This window comes from Vigna unguiculata, chromosome 8 (genome assembly GCF_037176805.1).
Source record: "Vigna unguiculata cultivar grain cowpea cultivar isolate G323 ecotype 2 chromosome 8, ASM3717680v1, whole genome shotgun sequence".
In the NCBI taxonomy this organism is placed as follows: domain Eukaryota; kingdom Viridiplantae; phylum Streptophyta; class Magnoliopsida; order Fabales; family Fabaceae; genus Vigna; species Vigna unguiculata.
In genome coordinates, this window is record NC_140799.1 from 19,947,235 (window position 1) to 19,964,415 (window position 17,181).

The 17,181-nt window shown below is 34.1% G+C and overlaps 1 protein-coding gene across 1 annotated transcript; it reads left to right on the forward strand.

Annotated features, from left to right (window-relative positions):
* Positions 1-10,939: 10,939 nt before the first annotated feature.
* LOC146884210 (putative protein phosphatase 2C 55) lies at positions 10,940-16,564 on the forward strand. The gene is made up of 5 exons (XM_085665900.1): positions 10,940-10,951; positions 11,902-12,009; positions 12,193-12,246; positions 12,998-13,147; positions 16,454-16,564. Exons 1-5 carry the CDS (start codon positions 10,940-10,942, stop codon positions 16,562-16,564), a joined length of 435 nt encoding a protein of 144 aa, XP_085522026.1.
* The last annotated feature ends 617 nt before the right edge of the window (positions 16,565-17,181 follow it).

Here is a 17,181-nt window from a genome sequence, read left to right on the forward strand (position 1 = left end):
GTTGGCATCGTCCATGATGAAGGCGGTTTTGGTCATGTCAGATACGACCATGGGGATTTGGTTGTATCCGGAATATGCATCCAAAAAGCTAAGCACTTTATTTCCTGCCGCACCGTCAACAAGTCGATCAATATTGGGTAGGGGGTAGGCATCGCGGGGGCAAGCCTTGTTTAGATCCGTGTAGTCCACACACATTCGCCATTTGCCATTGGCTTTCTTCACCAAGACTACATTAGAAAGCCAAGTGGTGTACTGAGCTTCTTCTATGAATCCTACGTTCAGTAATTTGTTGGCTTCAACCTTAGCTGCTAGCCGGCGTTCTTCGCCAAGTTTGCGCTTTTTCTGGGATACGTAGCGGGTTTCTTTATAGATGGATAGTTTGTGGGATGCCACTAGAGGGTCCACTCCAGGGAGATCGGCGGCTGACCAGGCAAAAGGGTCTGTCTTGTTGGTGAGGATGGGTGTGATGATGGCACGCTCGTCAGAGTTCAAACCGGTGCGTAGGTTGATAGAATGACCGTTAGAAAGCTCTAGAAGGGAGGTCTCCTCAACTGGTTCAAGACGAACATCCCGGCCTACTCTAAGGTCTAGATCCTCGCCTGACAGGGCGATGCCAGAGCCAGGAGGTCGCTCAATGTGGTTGGTTTGTTGAATTGGGGGCTGTGGTGGTAGGCTGGCCCTATAGCATTCGCGTGCCAAGCGTTGGTCGCAGTGGATGGTGAGGATGTCACCGGAAGGGGAAGGGAACTTCATGGCTAAGTGGGGGGTGGAGACGACGGCGCCAAGGGTGTTCAGGGAAGGGTGGCCTAGGAGGATGTTGTAGGATGTTGGCGCATTGATGAGTTCAAATTTTTGCCCTCATTTAATATTTAAATTTGGGGATTTAATTGAATTTTCTGTGCTTAAAGATTGATTTAATTAGGATTTGTGATTATTGGATTTATTGAGTAAGTTTGGTAAAAGTGGCGTAAAAATTGATTTTAGTTGCATAAAATATTATTGGATATTTTAACGTTTGTTAATGCAGCTGGAATTTATTTTTAGTCAATTAATAATGTGATTTTGAAATATTCAAAGTTACAAAATAAGTCCAAAATCAAGAAATTCTGAGAAAGAATAAATCAGGAGCTAAATGCACCCCCAGATTTTACTTGCACACTCCTTTTAAAGTGGACCACAAAAACCTGTTCTACACCCCCAGTTTTCACTAAGTTGCACCCCTCCTACCACTTAAACTCCACTAAACCAGATCATGCCATGTGGCAATCCTTACCTTTTAAAATTAGCCAACCATAAGCCGCCACGTGTCATAATCCTCCACTCACCCAATTGACCACTCAGATCTTGCCACGTCATCATCTTCATCTCCCAAAACCCTAACCCTAATTTCAGCCACCATGACCACCCTCCACACAGCCGCCGCCGCCAACCTCGCCGACCACCACAGCCCCTTCCACCGTCAACTCGCCGGAAACTGCAGAACCACCACGGACAGCGCCACCTTCTTCCTCCATCGCGCCGCAACCACCGCGAGCCACCAGCACCTGTACCAGCCATTTTCCGTCACCACCTTTACGCCGGAAAACGCCAATCTCGTCGGCCACTCCCAACCTTTGCAGCTTCCGTCGCACACCACCTTCACCAGCCGCCGCTGCCATTTCCTCGCGCGCCCACCTGCAACATCGCGGCCACCGCGACGCACCAACGACCATCGAGCAGCGCCGCCTCCATCTTCTCCGCGCAACCGCGAGCTAGAACCAGAAACGCGCATTGCAGATCTGAACCTTGCTCCGCCATCTTCTTCCTCGCGCACAACCATAACAGCGCGCCATCATTCCCGCACCACTGCACCACCATGGTCACCGCAGCTTCACCACCATCTTCGAACAGGAACCGCGTCGGAAGAGCTCGCCGGAGCAGCACCACGCCGGCAGCCGCGCCGTCACGAGGGAGGGAGAAGAGTGTGAGAGTGAAACCCTAATTCTGGAGAGAGACACTCTGCGCCACGTGTCAGGCTGCTATTGGACAGTCAAACTGGTCAAACTCTGGTCAAACTGGTCAAACTTTGGTCAATTTTGTAAAAATGCTTAAATAAGAGGGGCAGAATTGGAAATTGAACAGAAATTGAGTTGCTAATTAATTAAATAAAAATGAAAGAATTTAGCAACTGACAGATAAAGCCCAAAGTCCAGTGGAAGCCTATATAAAGAGACTTAAGGGAGCAGAAGCGGGGGAACTGACAAAAATTTTACAGCTGACAGCTTAGACACTTAGAACTCTCTGGTTTTGACAGATACCGTCTCCACCACATCTCTCATTCTTTCTTTTATTTTCTTTCTTTCATATCATCATGTATTCCATCAAAGCCATGGAGGGCTAAGCTTTTAAGGGTTGATTCCACTATAATTTCTTAAATGGATTCTGAGGTTAGATGAATTTATATGTTTTGTTATTTTGATTATTGTTGTGGTTTTTGTTTATCTATGTCCTTTGCTTCTTAATCGAATAGAGAATAATGATTTTAAATCTACATGCATGCTAATCATATGAGTTAATAGGTTTTTAAATAAAATTGAGACTTTACTTTGATTTTGTTTAGAAACTTTCATTTGATTAAATAAGTTTTTGCCAATAATTGAGACTTTAATTTGATTAGAGGTAATTACTTTAACTAAAATTAGTCAAGACTTTACTTTGATTAATTAAGTTTTCTATTTGGTAAAGAAACAAAGGAATAGACATGATTAGGCATAGTAAAATTAATTGAGACTGTACTTTGATTGAATTTACTATGGATAATCTAACAATTCTCACTTTTAATTGAGACTGTACTTTGATTAAAAGTGAGGATGCCAACAAATGAATTGAGTCTTTACATTGATTGATTTGTAAATCAACAACAATAATTAATTTAACAATAATCTCTAGATAACCAATGAAGAATCTTATTTAGAAAAAGCAGTGGAATTGACCTATTTACTATTACTGTGTTTACAATCTTCCGTGTCATTTTCTTTGCATAACAAAACCCCCCTATTTTTATAGTTGCTAGTTTTAAATTGCATTTTTGAGAATCAAATATTTGAGATCAATTCCGTATTCGTTGTGAGACGACTCAGGGTTATCTTAACCCTAACTATTTTCTTCACTACAAACTGGCAATACTGAAGTTGCTAAAGTAGTGGTAATTTGATCGCCTAACGACAGCGATATCAAATTTGGCGCCGTTGCCGAGCATCATCGAATGGCCAAGATCAAGCCTCCTTCTCCAAGCTTGATCTAAGGGCCAAGATCAAGGCTCACTCCATCCAATGGCTCTCCTTTCTCATGTGTAAATGGCTTCATATAAAAGCCAAAATTTCACTCATTTGTAGACACTCTTGAAATTTTATGCAATAGATGCAACTTGAGTTGAGAGCACTCCTCCCTCTATTGTCTTTGAGAGTCACCACTTTCTAGAGATTTCCTCTTTCTACCTCTAGCCACCTTCCTTAGGCTAGCATAGATTAGGAAATCCTATCACCTCTTTCACCTTCCATTGCTTGCAAGTGCCTTCCAACTTGCCTCCATTCCTTCATCCATTTCCGCTGCACATGGAGCTCTTCATGCACCTTTGGAGCTCCACCACTTGATCACTCATTTATTTAATTGGTTTCGATTGAGTTCGGAAACCGGTCTCAAACTATGGTCCAATAAAATTATCATACATCTACTAGTGTTAATTTAAGTAGCCAGACGGGATGTTGGAGGAGAGAGTCGTGCACGTTAAAGCAAGGATTCATTCTACCAGGAGTAGAGGAATCATATTGGATTTGAAGTCCTTAGGTTCTAGTGTATCAAGGATGAACCTGGATCTACATAGAAGGAGTACTCCCATGACATTGAATGATTTGCATAGTAAGTAAAGATGACGATAGTGGTGTACTAGAAGAAGATGAGATGAAATCAATTTGTAGTCCCTACTCCAGTTAATCTATCTAATTACTACTATCTATTTTTACTTGCACTCTTTATAAAAACCAAAAAACCCAAAAATCAAACTACCAATATACTTGCTAACTCCTTATGGAGACGACACTTGTTGATACTACTACGTACCAGTACATTTGCTGGGAAGTGGTTTTCAAGAAACAATCATCACCGATTCAAATTGATTCGACCTCAACACAATTTTAAACGATTCAACCTCAGTCAATTTGAATAAATTCGGTCTAAGTTGACTCTACTCAACCTTCAACAAGGGTAGATTGGTTTAAACCTTATATCTAGGTCAAATCAACTCGACCTTCGGCCCGGGCCGACCTGGCTCGACCTTTGGCCGAGACTGACTCAACTTAAAGCCATCTCATCTGGACATTCAGTTAGAGCCAACTTGACTAGACCTTCGGCTTGACTTGACATGTGGTCTGGCTTGCTCAACTTGACATGCAACACAGACTAACTAGGCTCGACTTTCGGTCTATACTGATTTGGCTCAACCTATTACTCAGGTCGACTCAGCTTGACCTGTTGCCCAGACCGACCTAGCTTGACCTTCGGCCAAAGCTAACCCAGCTTGACCTTCGGTCAGGGTTGGTGTAACTTGTCCTTTGGCCTAGGCCAACTCGACCTTCGAACAAAGGTGAATCGACTTGACCTTGGTCCTAGGCTATCTTAATTCGTCCATCGTCCCGAGCCGACTCAGTTCAACCTTCGACTCGGGTCAGCTCAGCTCGACCTTATTTTCGGGCTGACTCGACTCAACCTTAAGTTCGGATCGGCTCGACTTTTTGGATTTATGAACTTTTTTTGTCCTAACTAATGAGCAATTCCACAACTTGGAGAATTTCAATTTCCTTCTTTTTTTAGTGAATTTTAAATTCTACTATTTTAGTTATTTGAAATACGTTTTTAAAATTTCTCAATTTCAATTTCCTTTTAATTTCCTCATCCAAACATGTCATTTTCCTTGAAAGAATTTTAAATTCTCCAAATAAATGAATTACTATTTTAAAATTGCCTCATCCAAATCCATATAAACCAATTTTCAATCCTCTCAACACAGGTCAAATTAGTTCAAAGTAAGTGAAATTGGTTAACTATTTTCGACTTGATTAAACCAATTTTCAACACTTCACCAAAATTTTCTTTAGATTAAATTCGTTCAAAACATGGACCTTGTCCTTTTTTTCCAACCTTGTTGGAAGAAAATTTGCTCAGTGTACAGGATAACGTTTAATCATACGTTTAACTTTTCTTTCTTCAATCATCGTAAAAAGCATATTCACTTAAGATTTGAATCTTTTACTCAAGTCCAACAACTTAGCATTTTCTCCAAGAATAAAAAAGAAAAACATTTATAAGTTTTATACGTACAATAAAATGCTCAGAGCGTAGGTCTATTAGATGAAGTATACTCACTTATGTCTATGAAAAAAGCTTATGAGATGAAGAGTATATATAAATTACTTGCGTCTAGTAGAAAAAGCATACGACAAATAAATCTTGCAATTGTTCATCAACACAACTTGTATCTCCTATGATAAGTTGAACACTTTGATGCTCAAAATGATTGTTTTAAGAAAAAAACAAGACCAAAGTATTTATTGAACTTTAATCTAAGAGATACAAATCAAACCAAAACACCATTGAATCTAATTTTTAATTATCAAATAGAGATTCAATTAATTCCTAATTTGATTTCTAAAATCATAAACATAAATAAATATCACGAGATGGAAATCCAAAAAAATATATGAGAAGAACAAATATAAAGTGTTAAGCCTACAAGAAAATATCTTATTAATGACCAATTTTAGGGATAAAAAATAATTAGTCACTATAGTGACCAATCTAGATACCAATTTATAAACTAAAAATGATTAGTAAGTAAAATAGTTTCTAAATTGGTCACTACATTGAATTAGTCTCTAAATTAGTCACTAACATTATTTACCAAGGTTTCAGCTACAAAAAAAAGTGGCCTCTAAATTTTCCCCATTAGTGACCAATTTAGATACAAATTTTCCCCATTAGTGATCAGTTTAGAGACCAATTCACTATAGTTACCAATTTAGAGACTAATTTAGAAACTATTTTAGTTACCAATAATTTTTAGGTTATAAATTGGTATATAAATTAATCACTATAGTGACTAATTATTTTTTATCACTAAAATTGGTCACAAATAAGATATTTTCTTTTGTAGTGTAAATAATCATCAAAAGACTTAATTTGGATTGTATGCTCTTAATTATGTGAATTGAACTTGAATAATTAATTTTCCATGATGAAGAAAACAAAAGATAGAAAAAATGAATATTCAAAGATCGAGAGCAAAGAAGAGAAACAAGCAAGGTTGATTACAATTCGAGCTAAAACTATGTGTCGCAATCGGGTCACAACGGACTAGTGAAAAATATTTTAAAAAAAATACTAAAGAATCACAATCATAGTTTATTATGAAAAACTATAGAAAAACAAAAACAAATGATATTCGAAAACAAATTTGGGACTAGGAGTCACTTACATGTAAGGAAAGTATTGGCATTCTGTGACGTTCGTCCTAAGACAAATCATTTAATTAATCATGCAAAATAAATGTAATTTTTTAAAAATATTAATTTTCCCATTAAATCTAACAAAAATAATTTTATTTACTAAGAAAATATTTATGAAATTATTTATTTGGATCCTTCAAGGATTGATTTTACTCTATGTTGGGTTAGACTCCCAACTATGTGTCTAAAAGGTCAAAACTAGTCAAGCACACTTTTTCTCCCTTAACCTAAGCTCTAGGTGGAGAAGTGTTATTTTTGCAACCTTTGGAAAAGAGGAAGGAAAGAGAAATTTGATTGGTTGGCATATTTGTCAAGTAAAATCGTGAATTCTGCTTTGTTCACTATTAGATAAGGCTGAAATGTTGATGGTAGGTTCACAACATATGGTTCTTCATTTGGATTGTCAATTGGAGGTCCACGATTAGAGAAATCAATTTCGTATTATTGCTCTATTACGTTTCTCTTTATTTATTCTTCATATTTGAGATCATCATTGTTTTAATGTATATTGATTGGTCATAAACACTTATTTGTGCTTTTAATTTGATATTTTTGTATTCATATTTGATCTTAGTAGAGATTGATTGACTCGATTATGCATGCAAATTTTTACTTCTCACATTGAGAGAGGATTTTCCCAAGATAAAAATATTGATATTCTCTTTTGGGATATTGATGTAATTTTCTATTGTTATTGCTACTCGCAAACTTTTGGGCAATATGTTTTCCATTATTCTTACATATAAAACATAAAAATTTCATACTTCTTAAAAAAAAATTATGAAAACATTTTTTGTTACATATATTAGTGAAAAATAATGATTATATTTTTATTGTAAAAAAAGAAAAAATTTGTACAAGTGATAATAATTTTAACTTTTGGAATTTCAACTTTTTGAAATTTGGCTTAATACCTAATTTTATCCTCTAATTTTATTCGAATTTTTAAAAAGATCCCTAATTTTTCATTTGTTCAATTTAATCCTCCAATTTCTTAAAAATGTTCAATTTAGTCATTTCTGTTAAATTGATGTTAACGTTGTGTCCGTACAGTGTCACATGTAGGGGTGTCAAAAAAATCCGTACCTGCGGGTATCCGTGGATAAAACCCGCAACGGGTAAGAAACGAATATTAAAAATGGATACCCGCTACCTGCAGGTACGGGTATTTTTGATACCCGCATGTTAACGGGGCGGGTATGGGTATCATAGTATTCGTACCCGTGGATACCCGTACCCGCTAAATTTTAATTTAGAAAACTACCCTTATATATATATATATATATATATATATATATATATATATATATATATATATATATATATATATATATATATATATATATTAGTAAAAAACATTATGAGTCTTCATTCAATAATGGTGGTCAGATTCTTACCCCACAACCGAGTAAATTACTTTCAGATATTGTGGAGGCATTGATGTGTCTCCAAGACTGGTTATGGACCAACATGGAAGGTAATGAAATTAACACTTTTACTTAGATATTTTAATTAAGTAACTGTTAGAAATTTTTAATGAACTTCTTATGTTTTCGGGCTCTTCTAGATTAAAATGTTGCAAGAGGTGTACATTGATGAAGTTAGTAATTTCTTTAATATTTTATTCAAAAATAAACTACAATATAAATTGGTCATGATTTTTTATTTGTTTATTTTTCAAGAATAAATCGGAGAAAAGAGACTTCTTGATCCAAGCACTAATTATGGTTAAATATTTATTTTTTTTAAATATTTTTGTAAATACTCGCGGGTACCCGTGGATACCCGCGGATATGAAAAAAAATAGACGGGTACCCGCATAACGGATACCCGACGGATATGGGTACGGGTACGGGGCGAATATTTATTCAGCGGGTAGGGTACGGGGGAGCTACTACCCGTACCCTACCCGCCCCGTTGACATCCTAGTCACGTGTCATATTATTATCACATGATAGTGCTTGTTTTCATTTTAGTACAAAGGACAAAATTGAAAACAACCACTATCACTACCACATGTCAGGTTATAGTCATGCCACGAGATAGTTTATATATTTTTTAAAAAATTAAATAATATTGAAAATTTCACGAATTGATATGTAACCTGTACGAACACTGTGTTAATATTAACTTAGCATAAATGACCAAATTGAGCTTTTTTAAATAATTAGAGAACTAAAATGAACAAAAAAATAATGAAAGGACCAAGATGAACTAAACCAAAATATTAGAGAACTAAATAAGTAATTATACCTAAAAAAATTATAATTGGCTACTAAGTTGGTCTCTAAAATTAGCTATCAAAGTTTTAGCTACAAAAACAAATTGGTCACTAAAAATTAGTTACCAAGATGTTAATTATCAAATGAATTAGTTTCTAAATTAGTCTCTAATTAATTAGTGACCAATTATAATTTTTTATTTATAGAAATAACTATTTTAATAATCAATAATTTTTAATATTATAAATTAATATTTAAATTGGTCATTACAATGATTAATTATTTTTATTTTTGAAATTAATTTTTATTTAGAGATTTTCTTAGCGGAGATTTTCTTGTAGTAGTGTAAAAGCCTGTAAAAAATAATAATAATAGCTCAAAAAGAAAAGAGCTTTTGCCGTCAGTAACTCCAAGACAAAGAAACAGCCGAATTAAAGTAATTGGTGCGTACCAAGAAATATTTTATTGATTTTAACCATTATTAATTTTTTATTTTAGTTCCAGAATTCTTTTGTTCTACATTTGATAGGTACTTTTTTAATGCATTTTTAACCAAATAAATGCTTTTTAATCCGTACATATCCTATATAGAGTGTAATACACTATTACAGGAGAAGGATATCATAACTCTAAAATCCAAGCTAATATATTTAAGATTTAAAAAGAAATATATAAACAAAGTAATTTAAGATTCATATATATGAAGTAATTTCATCATTTTATCTATAATACATAAATATCGCTATAGATATTATGTTACTATTTTTGGAAGACTAATATCTTAAAGGCTTAATTAGTCCAAGAGTATTCACTTTTGTTCGGAAGTTTTAGTATAGTATTCGCTTTAAAAAAAATTTTAATTTTATTTCAATTTTTGAAAAAGTGTCTCAATTAGGTTTCTTCAAAAAAAAATTATCAATACCATTAAGGGCGTGCCATGGTTCGGCCTCTAATTTTTTTTCATTATTTTAATTGAAACAAATATACATATGAGGAGACGAAACTGAAATCAAGACAATGACATTTGACAAGAACACTCACATTTGACAGTACCTTGCCACATGGCACTAACAATGTCACCTGTCACACCAAGGATCTGACAAGTGGCAAAAAAAATTAAAAAATAAATTAAAAAATAAACATTAAAAATAAAAAACAAATAAAAAACCTAGAGATTGACACGTGACACACCGTTAACGGCATTAATAATTTTTTTTCTGAAAGGGACCTAATTGACACTTTTTCAAAATTTTGGACGAAATTGAAACTTTTATAAAAACAGGTACCAAACTGAAACTTTCGAACAAAAGTGGGTACCATTCAACTAATTAACCCTATCTTAAATTAGATTTAGAAATTTTAATACATGTTATATGGATACCCAGTTGATTTTGACGAAATTAACTGAACTCTACTCAGTCTAATATATCAAGATTTAAACTCTCTTCATATGACCAAATTAATTCTCTATAATCTACTGGAATAATTCTCTTTCACATTAATTCTTGTTAAAGGAACATGGATCGACTCTCACCTCCCAAATATATTTCTCTATGTTAATTTGAATATAAAGTAAGTCTGGATCACTAGTACAAAATTGCCTTTTTATACCTACATATTATACCTGTTAAAATCCATCAAGTATAGAAGGAGGGGGCAATCATAATTTTGTAAATAATATGAATTCTTTTATAGCTATTGAGCCTAAAATAGATATAGAAAGTGATTTAGTAGTATTTTTGTATTATTGGAGAATAATTTATATTCTTGTTCCATGGTATAATAGGTATAAAATATTGAATCTTTTCTCCGACTCTTTGCGCGCTTCGCACTTCATTCGCTTCTCCAGACTCTGTGCCTTTTTTTTTCCTTCTCTATTTACTCGCCACATTGGGGTCTCATCGTGTTCGTACGTTGTCGTTGAGTTCTCGTCGCATTTATCGTTCGTCGTTCTCCGTTCACCATTCACCGTTCACCATTTTGTCGTTGTCTCCTCCATTCTCCTTTCCTTCACCATTTGTGTTCGCTCCTCCATTGGAGTTGCTCTCTTCTGTTCACGTTCGTGTTTCGCTCCTCCAAAATTTCTCCCAAATGCTGACCACAACAGTTCTTGACTACTCATTTTTTAGTGTTTTGTTCATCAATCATCATTGTCGATTTTGTTTGTTATGGATTGTGATGGTGCATAAGGTGAGTTCGTGGGGTGAGAATCTTGGATGTGGAAATTGGGTGGCACGGAGTTCAAATTCTCTTTTTGGCAGAGTGGTTGTAATATGAGGCAGGCAGGTATTTTGAACATGGTAGAGCTGCTTGAGAAGTAATTGGCTTTAGAGTAATCAAAGATGACTAGAAGAAGCTTTCATCCTTGCTCGTGCCTTCGGTCACTATCTTACTTTAATGGGCATAGTTGAGACCCTTCACAAGTAATTCAGTCACAACTTAATAGTTCTTTTACTCTCATTACTTGATGATTAGTTTGTTCTTGCTTTTAATGATAATATCATTGTAAAATTTGAACAATTGTATTTTATTACAATACTTAGAGAGTAGTAATAAGCAGGGTAGTCTCTTACAGAATTTGTGCTTTTGTAGGGTTCGTAAAGGAGGGAACATGACACAAACTGCAAAATCTTGCGATGATATATTTAATCAGTTTGTGTATATTTATATATATTTAAAAAATAGGTTAGTTCTTTATTGCCATTCTCTCTCAACCAGTTTTGTTTCTTCCTCTGTTGGTTGGTGCATTTCTTAATTGATATTTCCAATCTTGTTAAATTTAACATGCAGGCAGATTCCATATATTTTATGATTGCATTATTAATCATAGGCAGATTCCATATAACATGCATCATTAACTTTTTAATATGGCAGGGTTGTTGTCGGATTTAAAAGCATATCTGACAAGGATATGGGAGCTCTTGTAGAAGCATTTTTTATTTTGTTTTGCAGAGGTTTTCATTCTTGGGAAGACTTCAAGATAGGTAATATCGATCTTTTGTGCATCCTTCCAAGGTCAGTTCGGTGGTTACTATTCTTGTAATGAATAATTTTTGTTTGTATACTGTTCAATTCAACATGTTGTTTCCTTGTTCATCACATCAATTAGTGACCTATAATTGGATTATTCAACTGATCAGGAGGAACCCAAAGGTTCAATTGATCCAGCTAGGATGCTGGAAAAAGCACACTCAAGTACGAAAGCTAAAGGTTCCTCTACTGCATGCATCATTGCACTTACTAATCAGGTTAACTTCTCCTTTATGCTCTTTTGTTTGGAATATTACAACAGCTTCTACGCCATAACCTTGACATATATTACCGTAGTAATGAATTTAACTTCCTTAGTTATTGCTTCCTTTTTAGTTGCTATTTTTAGTATCCTTTTCTACTATCTAATGTTCTTCTGGTGATTGGTTTAACCTTTTCAGCTTATTTTCTTCATTCCACAACATTTATTTGTGGAAAACCCATATAGAGTACTGGTAAACGATTCCAAAATATATTGGCTTTCCAAAATAATTTTCACTGTTCTGGTAACTTAATTATGTGGAGAAGTTTTAAAGCAGTAATCTTAGATCTTTATAGATCTTGTGACCTAGTGCATTTTAACATACGTAGTGAATCATGATGCAAAAGTTCCAGTTTACATAGCTAAATGTTGTCTTAAATAATTTATGGTAAAAGTAGTCCTCAATGTGATTGTAATAGTTAAAAGTCTCTTTTAAAAGCTTTTTATGTGCTTGTAAGTTGCACCAGTTAATTTTCTGAAATATAAAGCATTGGATACATCTAAGCATAAGATTACATAATATGAAGTTCCATGGTCGGGATTGTTGAGTAATTTACTAAGGTAGCATACTAGCATTTAGTAGACTACTTCAAATAGGGTGAAATATTACGAGTTGTTACATTTTGGAAAGAAAATAGAACAGGACATAAGGTAAAAAAAGTGATGCATTTTGGTTAAAGGGTTGAACAAGAAAGAATGAAGCATCACACATTCCACTCTATTCTATTTGCGTAGTAATTTCTAAACTTTGTTCCTGAACTTTGACTCTTTTTTTCTGCTTTTCTTCATTTTATAGTTTTAATTGAGGGCTTGTGATTTTTCTTGGTTACAAATATTCTACTCTGATTTGTAAGTAAATAATTTTGCTATTATGTAATTCTGAAAGAGATCTTTGTTTTGTTTCATTCTTCACATATCTTCATTATTGTGTGTTTCTTGCACAGGGCCTTAATGCTATCAATTTAGGAGACAGTGGGTTTATGGTAGTCCGGGATGGGTGCATCGTATTCCGATCCCTAGTGCAACAACATGATTTCAATTTCACCTATCAGCTGGAATGTGGTAGGAATGGTGATTTACCTAGTTCTGGTCAGGTATTTTCCTATTTTTTGGACTTTATCCTTGGGAGAATCGGATTAAATTGGTCAATGAAGTATCTTTTCTGCACTCACTCTTAATGGTAGAGTGTGCTTATCTGATTTTTGAAAAAAATGTTTGCTACTGCATCTGCTACTCATTTATATCTTTTAATATGGTTATTATATATATAATTAACATAACAAATGTATACAAAGGTTTATGGTAATTTTACTCTATATTCAATTTCTAATTCGTAAAAATCTACCATTCTCTTTTGTATATCTACTGTAAGATTTAAACCTTGTTTCAGAAGAATTCTTTTATACATATAATTATATATTATTTATGTTAATGAGGTTTATAATCACTGTTTTTTAGGAATCCGCAATTGGTTGCACATATTCGCAGTTTATATTTCATGAATCAATATTCGGCTACTGATATAATTGTTAGTGTGTTGGCTTGTATTTGATGTCGTAGTTCTTTGTTTCTAGGAGAGACTGCTTGTTTCTTCTATAGAACTGTTTATTACATGATTTTCTGCCCTATTTTGTATAATGTAGTGATGTAGTCAAATGATGTTAGGTGTTTTATCACTTATATAATAATTCGTTTTGGAGTAGTATTATATTTCATATAAACATTAGATTCTATTTCATGTAAATATTAGATAGAATGAGATTTGTTTTCTGGATGTTTTGGGTAATTATATATAGGTTTGGTATGTGGTAGGAAGCATAAACGAATTTTTCATAAAAAAAAATAAATCACTTTTTATACCGATTGAGATCATACTTGGTGTAAAATGTGTAAGTTTTTATACCGGTTGGAACTATAATCGGTATAGTAAGTCATTTTTTTTCTTACATAACTTTCCATTTCCAAGAGGACTTTCTATACCGGTTTTAGAAAATGGTATAAAAATACTTTTTTTATACCTGTCATGGAACCGATATAGAAAGATCAAATCTTCTATACCGCCTACATCTATGCCGATAATAAAACCAATATAAAAAGCCTTTTTTAACCGGTATAAAAAGCCTATTTTACACTAGTGGATAATCTCGTCAAGGAATTTTTATTCAATACAGCTCCTAAATTACATAATATAGCACTTCCTCCTTGAAAATACTTCATACACGTGACATATACAATTATTCAATATCTCAGTAGATTTTGGTCACTATATATAGGTATACTTTTCTCTCTCTCTCTCTTTATATATATATATATATATATATATATATATATATATATATATATATATATATATATATATATATATATATATATATATTCCTTACAAAGACCTCTCTTTCTAACTTAGAAAGCTCACTAGCTCGCCTAACAAGATCTATTAGGAGTTTTTTGAAACCTTAGGCTCGTTCAACTACTACATGTACCTCCTAGAGGTACACTCCCTCAACGAATCTCTAGATCGGTCAACAACCAGTTCCTTGTGCCTTCATTCTTGGTTGGGGTCAATCCTTCATCATTTGGTATCAAAGCTTCTTTGCTTCTTTGAGTTTTCTTATTCTTGTTTCTAAGTATTTTAGCTATTGCATGAGATTTATGCCTTTTGTTGTAGCATCCTCCTTGAAATCAAATGATGAAGGATTGACCCCAACCAAGGATGAAAGCACATGCTTAAGAAGACTAAGCATGTTTAGAAAGGAAGTTCACTAATCCTTTATCCCTTTCATTTGTGTTTGTTATTTTTGATTCTCTAAGTTGACTTAGTTGAATCAACTTTAGTTGACTTGTTAACCTTTTACTAGGTTTGACTTGTTGACTATAGTTGACTTGACTTAAGCCAACATGCTAATCTATGTTTATTTGCTTTGTAGGTTAATTAGGAGTAAGAAAGCAATGCTAGGTGGCGCATGGTGATTGGGGAGCATAAATGATGTGGATGAGAGAGTAAAGCAAAGGCATAAAGCATAAAGTAAAAGGCATAAAACAAGTGTACCTATGTACCTTTGGTCTCCTTTGTTTTTAGCACACTTTGGTCACTTTTTGGAGACATATGAGACACATTCTTTGTTTCCTTTTGTGCTAGAACGAAATTAGCCTTGCACACACCATAGTTAGCTCTTTTGTCTCTCATTTTTGTAACCTTATTTGACCTAGTTTCTAAAAGCTAGGGTTAGGTTTTTGTAGAGACATCCTTAGGTATCTTTTATTTGCTTAGAGGCCCTTAAACTCTTCTATATAAGGGGTGCTCCTAGACATGTAAAAGGGTTGAACATTTTGAAGTAAAAACACTTTTGTGTCTCAACCATTTGTGAGAGTTTCCTCCCTAGGGAGTGAATACTTTTAAGCCTTATCTTGCATAGCAAGTGGCGGCACACATCCATTCATCTTCAAGGTTGCCATGGCTTCTAGCCTAGCCTTGTAATGGCGTGCTTCTCACATTTTTACCATTTCTTTCCTTTCCATTTTATCTTTTCTTCTTCCTTTAATTGTTCTTGGTTTTCTATGGTTTATGTGTTTTCCATTTTCTTTTTGTTTGAATCAATCCATCATCTTCTTCTCTTGAGCTTTGTGAAAGGAACCTTCACATCTAGATAGCATGCTATCTTAATGTCCAGTGGAGATTTCACTTAGCTTTCTTAGTCAACTCACACCATATTCAATAATCTTAAAAAGGAACAAGATAATCCTTCATCATGTGGTCTCTTTGGATTTTCTCAAATTAACTTTTGCTTGGTAGAAGAACTAACTCTCCCAACGATCACCTACTGGAACAAAAATCCCACCTTTTAGCCCAACGAATTCAATCCTTGCCTAGCGACTTTAACCACCTTGAGTTCTCTAGATTTTTCCAACATATTTTTGTCCATTTAACATGTATTTGTTTTTCTTCTCCAAACCACATAAAATATAATTTAGTACAACTCAAATTCAATATGATATATATATATATATATATATATATATATATATATATATATATATATATTCTCGTATTTTTCCTCAATCATATAACATCATTCAACTCAAAACATTAATCAATTTTCAACAAAGAAAGAAGTAATTCCACATATAATAAATCCCTACAAATATATTTCATGTTATCAACTTAACAAATCACATTAGAATAAATATTCACTTTAAATATCTAGTTTCCCTTACTTGGATTTGAGCTATTATCTTAAAACCTCTATTGACTCTAAAAGTTTATACTCACACAAGATGTAAAATATTTTTATAGAAAACTCAAATCAACAATTTGCACACACCATACTAATTCTAACCAAGTAGAGATTCATATTGAGCCTTTTATGATATATGAGGTTTGTGAGGTTTTCACATTGTAGGAAATGGGATTCTCAGTGACCTTTCCCAATATCGGGAAGTTTGCGAGGTTTCCCAAGTTGTATTACAAGGGTGAAAAACATTTCATACGTAATGTTGACCCATATGTTTGATCATATTTTGAATATGTTGGTATAGTAAGGGAATTCAAATATGTTGATGAGTTTAAGTTATGGTGGAAGCCAAGAAAAGGAAGCATGGAGAGGGATTTCAAACTACTTAGTTTTGATAGGATGCCATGGAGTTAGAAATTATGCAAATGACAATAGAGAAGAAGTACATATTTTTGTTGAACACATTGGTAATGAAACACAAAACATTGAGTTTGTTGAGTTTATTGAAGGCTGTACAAATGGTGGGGTTGAGAATGAGGTTAGGTGGTGAGGGTGACAAGGTTGATGAGCCTGATGAGGTTAGTGAGGAAGGTGATGTTGGTGAGGTTGTTATTGATTACAATGATGTTGAAGAAGGTTCAATTGAAGTTATGGAACTAGATGGTATTGAGGAAGAATTATGTGAAGACAAAGATAATGGTTTTAGGATAAAGGATAGACCTCGTAGAAACATTGTTAATGCACTTAAAAGATGGGAAAAATTACTTAGAATATTAAATAGAGGGTTTGAAGCAGGGGCTGACGACATTGGTTCTGATGGTTTCCAGGCAAATAAAAGTGTTGAGCATAATGAAATAGATTAGGAGTACATCAATGAAGAGTTGGGTAGTGGTATA

Bases quoted from the DNA above. Each gene is read 5' to 3' on its own strand.
- LOC146884210 (XM_085665900.1), top strand. The intron at 12,010-12,192 runs GTTAACTTCTCC...TAACCTTTTCAG, and splicing joins TCATTGCACTTACTAATCAG to CTTATTTTCTTCATTCCACA. The intron at 13,148-16,453 runs GTATTTTCCTAT...TTCACATTGTAG, and splicing joins ATTTACCTAGTTCTGGTCAG to GAAATGGGATTCTCAGTGAC.